Genomic DNA, 6035 nt, shown 5'->3' on the forward strand with positions numbered 1-6035 from the left:
ACATTCCTCTCTCTCTCTCTCTCTCTCTCTCTCTCTCTCTCTCTCTCTCTCTCTCTCTCTCTCTTTAAACATGTATACATATATTTACAGAGATGGAAAAACTTAAGGTTGTGAGATGGCGTCCATAGCTATTTCAAAAGTTTTTCAAATGTACAGATACCTGTGAGGGTAACTACAAAAAAAAAAAAAAACTCTCTACTTTCTACTCCTCCCGAAAGTGACCTCTCTTTTTGCCGCTCATTACTTTTGTTCTTGTGGGAGTAGCGATTAGCGGGCTTTTTTTTTTTTTACACCTTTCTTTTGTTGCCCTTGAGCTGTTTCTTTAGCTGTAAAAAAAAAAAAAAAATGTTCCACTCCCATTCGTCCCTTTTCTCTTTCCTACTCTCTTTTCATCACCTCTCTCGCCTTCCTCCCTGCCTTGTCCTACCCTTCAACTCAGATAGCTAACTAGAGACCAAAGAATGCACTGCAGTTCCCAATAAAACCGCAAAATATGACCCAAAAGTCGAGTATAGAGTGGAAATAGAGAGAAAAGGATCTAAAGAACGAAGCATGAAGGTAACAAAGAAAATGAGACGGTGGAAAGAGAAGGAAGGAAGTAAAGGAGAAAGAAGGAAAGAAACGAATGCGACGGAAAAAGACTCGGCAATAATAATAACCGTGAAAATAAAAAGAAGAAACTAAGAAAATATATCGACAAAGGAGATCAGATGAAAGGAATGCAGGGGAATTTAATCATCATTAGTACCTTGCGAAACACATAAACGCCGGAATATAAAAGATACTATATAAAAGTCGGAGAGAAGGGAAAGAGAGAAGGGCAGAAGCTTGGTTAAGAGAGGTAAGGTACAAAAATCCCTCGAGTCGTTCATTAGGAGGACTCATCTTAGTTTGAACACCTCTTGCTGGGCTCACGTGGGAAGAGACGGAGAAAAAGAAATAAGGATGAAGGAAAAAGGACAAGAAAAGAGTATGGGAAGACCAAGGAAACGCGGCATAAATCAATTCACCTCCCTCATTATCCATACATTATTATCCACCGTTCCTGTGTCTGTCGAAAAGGAGAAAAAAAGTATAGAAGGTAAGGAAAGTAGAAAGGTAAAGGTGAAGGGTGTGGGTGTTGAGAGGCAAGGTAAGACGTATACAGAATTCTTGGCGTGCCTTCACTGGGTATTCAATTATTTCTTTATATATTCATGTACGAAGGGGAAATCAATACAGCGCCATACCAAAAACGTTTACGCCTCTTACCATAGTTACTAGTAGGGATACGCGGAGAAGCTGTCCCACCACCTGATGCATGAGTTGATCGGTGTCTTAATTCTTTCATCTCTTTCATTGTGAGAATCGAGAGCCACCTTCTTGCCCTTACATTTCCTCATATATGGCACACACACACACACACACACACAAACTCACACACATACACACACACACACACACACACAGGTACAAAAATAGTATTGAAATTTTTAATACTAACAGCGATTACAGCAACAACAACAACAGCACACCTAAGTATATAACACCCTTTATAATACCCCAAAACTGATGAATATTTTGGTATTTAGCTCTGTCTTATTATTAGGTGAGCAGCATGAAGAGGATGTTCTCTTTATGTAAATACCTCACTAATATGTTTGGGCTTTACCTGCTTCACATACCTCCACAAAATATCATTACCTGAGAGCCTCCACCCCTGCCTACCTGGCGCCTCTCTGCACACCTTCCTAGCCGCCTCACGTCACTCACCTGCCGCCCATTAATTACCCATCACACCTGTCTCATGAGTCACTTAACGCCTCGCATGTCCTCATAAACTCCCCTTGACATCACACTCGGCTCTCCTTGCACCCTCGCAACGCTTCCATTACGTATGAAATTTAATTGGCAGACAGTAAATGAAGCTCTGATATTCACGTTTACTAATTTCAGTCGCGCATCAGTTATTTATCTTTCGTTCTTTTTCTATATCGTTGTCGGATTATATTTTTATGCCGGCTCTCCGTTATTGGCAACAAAAGCAGAGTCCCTTATTAATAACGGGATATCGCTGTGTGTCCATCTCGCCGTAACCCCGAAAAAACTGAGCTCAAAATATCACATGAAAGAATTTGTCGGTGAACGGGATATTGTTGCTCCCCTCTGTGATAATATTTTGTTAATTTGCTATTGTTTTCTCTAATCCTCTCTTTCTCCTCTTCTTCTCCATTCTGTTTCTCCTTTCGCTACTGCTACTGATGTTCCTACTACTACTACTACGATTACGACTACTACTACTACGACTACTTCTATAAATCTACACAAAAGCTTCATTTTAAGTCATGTCCTTGAATATTTACCCGTCGCATAAACGTGAATAAAAATGAAACACCGCTGCTCACAAAAATGAAATAAATATGTATACAGTACCAATATTACTGCACTCGGTATTGTATCTCATCCCATTACTGAGCCTAAGCCAATCGCTCTGTAGACTCCTGAATGTCCCGGGCGTCTCATAAGCGGGAATAAAATGGAGCCGCCGCCACTGACTGCAACAATACGTGTCCACCGCAGCAACATTACAACACCGCCATGAGAAGACTAATTGCTGTGGATCTGCGGTGCATTTTCGGCGGCGTGACGCGAGATGTATGCAATTGTGTTTGTCATGGCGCCGCTGTGAGGGGAACCGAAACCAAATATAATACATTTCCTTTTTCTAATACACTTCCAGCACGAATTTAAGAGAATTGCAATTTGACGAAACATTTTCTTTTTAAAGCATACATATCGGTGGAAGGCCCAGATGATGTACAATTAGTTTATATTAACTGATTTTTACCATTGCCTTTTCGGAAGTTAAATGAGATATTCTAATCTGATATTCATCATATAACACATCCAGCGCGCTGCAACACAAAGACATCACATCCAAGACACTGTTCTGGGGAGGAATACATTTGGAGTGTTCATGTTGTCATACAAGAAACCCGTTGTATAATGTGAACGTGGCTGGCTGTGTCCGTAGAGTCTACCTAGTCGCCAAGTAATGAAATAGAAATGATGATGATAATAATAATGGAAATCAAAATAACTACGCACTTTTAATAGCAAAAATGACAAAGCCAGAAAATAGCTCATTAATGACAAAAGCAGAGATCTCTCCTTCAAAACAAAAAAGAATTACACACACACACACACACACACACACACACACACACACACACACACACACACACACACACAGAGACAAAGACAAGACAAGACACCCAGCGAAAGAAAAAGAAGAAAAAAGAAACCCACCCACCCACACACACACACACACACACACACACACACACACACACACACACATAGGAATGCGCCGACGAAACAAAGACGCGCCGAGAATAATGAGAAGTTTCCTTTAAGACAACATATCTTAGCGAGGGCGGAAAAGAGAAGGAAAAGAAAGAAAAAAAGAGCCAGGAATCCCCCTTGACTTGCAAACTTTCTGAAGGCCAAAGTTGCAACAAGGCTTTTCCAGTGTCGTTGTCTTGCCTTGGCGATGAGGAGGAGGAGGAGGAGGAGGAGGAGGAGGAGGAGGATAAGGAGGAGAAGGAGGAGGAGGAAGAAAACTAAGAAGAGGAGGAGGAGGAAGAAATGGAGGAGGAGGAGGAAAAGTAAGAAAGAGAAGGAGAAGGAAGAATAGGATAATGAGGAGGAGGAGAATGATTAGGAGGATGGAAAATGTAGGAACCCTCATACTTTCAGATCCTGGTCATATCTTTGAAAACATTAGGAGACAAGAAAAGGAGAGAAGGAGAAAGAAGAGAGGGAGAAGGAGGATAAAAAGGAGGAGTAGTAGGGAGTGAGACAGAGACCTTGATCCTCACAACTATGCCCTAACCTTGAAAGACACCGAAATAGGAGGAGGAGGAGGAGGAGCAGGAGGAGGAGAAAGAAGAAGAAAAGGTTATCCATCAGGACGAGAAGCACAGAAACTATCGCCAAGCATCTCTCAGTAAGTCAGTCCCTTTGAAGACCAATAAAGAACCTTGGCACAGCAAAACGACTTCAAAGACCGACTCAGACAAGCGCCTCGAATACCTCCGTGTCGTGAAAAGAAAGATTAAGCCAAAAACGTCCAACTAAATACATTAATGCCCAACAGAGAGAGAGAGAGAGAGATCGAGAGATAGAGAGAAATAAAAAAAAGATATCAAGTAAACACGACCTTTCCTTCGGCGGGGCTCTTGTGAAGTTGTTTTAGGTCAGAGATTGGAATGACTTGTACCGGAATGACAGGACTTCCTTAACTCCGAGCGTCTGCGTTTCTGTCTTTGTGTCTGTTTGTATCTCACTTCTTTTCCTCTCTCAGTCCACCAAGTTCAAGGTAAGGAAGCTTACGTGGGTTAAATGTTTACTTGCAGAAGGGAAATAGAACCAGAGAGATAGAGAGAGAGAGAGAGAGAGAGAGAGAGAGAGAGAGAGAGAGAGAGAGAGAAAATGAGAAAGAGAGATAGACAGAGATAGAGACAGAAGTAGATAACGAGAGAACCTTGACCAAGAATGCTTAGAGATAGAGAGATAAAGACAAATGGGTAGATAGATAGGGATAGAGGTAGATATATAGGGAGAGAGAGAGAACCTGGCTATGGTGGACGTGATTAACAAGCCTGCAGTGAGGGGTGACGCAGGGTGGGTCAGCTGCCGCCCTTGTTAAGTCAAATATTTACTCATAGTGCCGGAGCACCCTCACTATTTTAATGTTTTCGACCCCTCCTCTTTGCTGTGTGGATGTGCTGTGGGGAGGTGTGAGGTGGGGGGCTGTGGGCGCCGTTGCTGTGGGAGGTTGTGGGTGCCGTTGCTGTGGGAGGTTGTGGGTGCCGTTGCTGTGGGAGGCTGTGGGTGCCGTTGCTGTGGGAGGTTGTGGGTGCCGTTGCTGTGGGAGGTTGTGGGTGCCGTTGCTGTGGGAGGTTGTGGGTGCCGTTGCTGTGGGAGGTTGTGGGTGCCGTTGCTGTGGGAGGTTGTGGGTGCCGTTGTTGTGGGAGGTTGTATGTGCCGTTGCTGTGGGAGGCTGTGGATGCTGTTGCTGTGGAAGGCTGTGGGTGCCATTGCTGTGGGAGGTTGTGGGTGCCGTTGCTGTGGGAGGTTGTGGGTGCCGTTGCTGTGGGAGGTTGTGGGTGCCGTTGCTGTGGGAGGCTGTGGGTGCTGTTGTTGTGGGGGGCTGTGGGTGCCGTTGCTGTGGGAGGTTGTGGGTGCCGTTGCTGTGGGAGGCTGTGGATGCTGTTGCTGTGGGGGGCTGTGGGTGCCGTTGCTGTGGGAGGTTGTGGGTGCCGTTGCTGTGGAAGGCTGTGGGTGCCATTGCTGTGGGGGGCTGTGGATGCAGTTGCTGTTGGGGGCTGTGGGTGCTGTTGCTGTTGGGGGCTGTGGGTGCTGTTGCTGTGGGAGGCTGTGGGTACCGTTGCTGTGGGAGGCTGTGGGGTCCGTTGCTGTGGGGGACTGTGGGTACTGTTACCATGTGCTGTGTTTGGGGTTTCATATGTTCCTCTGTTTTTCCATCATGTATTATTCCCACGTATTGTTCGCATGACTCACATGAATACCTCAAACAATACTCAACAGATATTATTTCACGGCCACACGCAACACGACCTCATGTGCTCAGGGATTCAAAACACACAAATCCAATTCCTTTTTTTGTGTTCTGAGCCTCCAGGCATAGGTGGATTAATTACCAGGCCAGATACCGGAAGAAAAAGTCAGAGCGGGATGGATTCAACACAATGAGTCAGGTTAAGCCTCTCCCCGCGCTGTACTTACTGACAACATAACCACAAGCCTTCCCCCCCCACCACCCCAGCACCCCACACACACGTTCTAGCTGTCTCTCACCCCTTCAAGTTATGCCTTCACTACGAACCCTTCACTCCATTACCCTTCCTTCTCCCACACCACTCCTTGCTTTCCCTTCAACTCCATACCTGCACTCCCTTACCCTTCCTCAAACCAGCCCCTCCTTTTTTTTTCCCCTCACCACCAGCCTTGCATTCTTTTACCCTTCCTTT

At 45.0% G+C, this 6035-nt stretch overlaps 1 protein-coding gene across 1 annotated transcript; it reads right to left on the reverse strand.

The window, feature by feature from the left end:
* Positions 1-4699: 4699 nt before the first annotated feature.
* On the reverse strand, positions 4700-5488 carry LOC127003631 (mucin-2-like). Its single transcript, XM_050870539.1, has one exon. It carries the CDS (start codon positions 5486-5488, stop codon positions 4700-4702), a length of 789 nt encoding a protein of 262 aa, XP_050726496.1.
* Positions 5489-6035: the final 547 nt, after the last annotated feature.

This window comes from Eriocheir sinensis, chromosome 25 (genome assembly GCF_024679095.1).
Source record: "Eriocheir sinensis breed Jianghai 21 chromosome 25, ASM2467909v1, whole genome shotgun sequence".
In the NCBI taxonomy this organism is placed as follows: Eukaryota; Metazoa; Arthropoda; class Malacostraca; order Decapoda; family Varunidae; genus Eriocheir; species Eriocheir sinensis.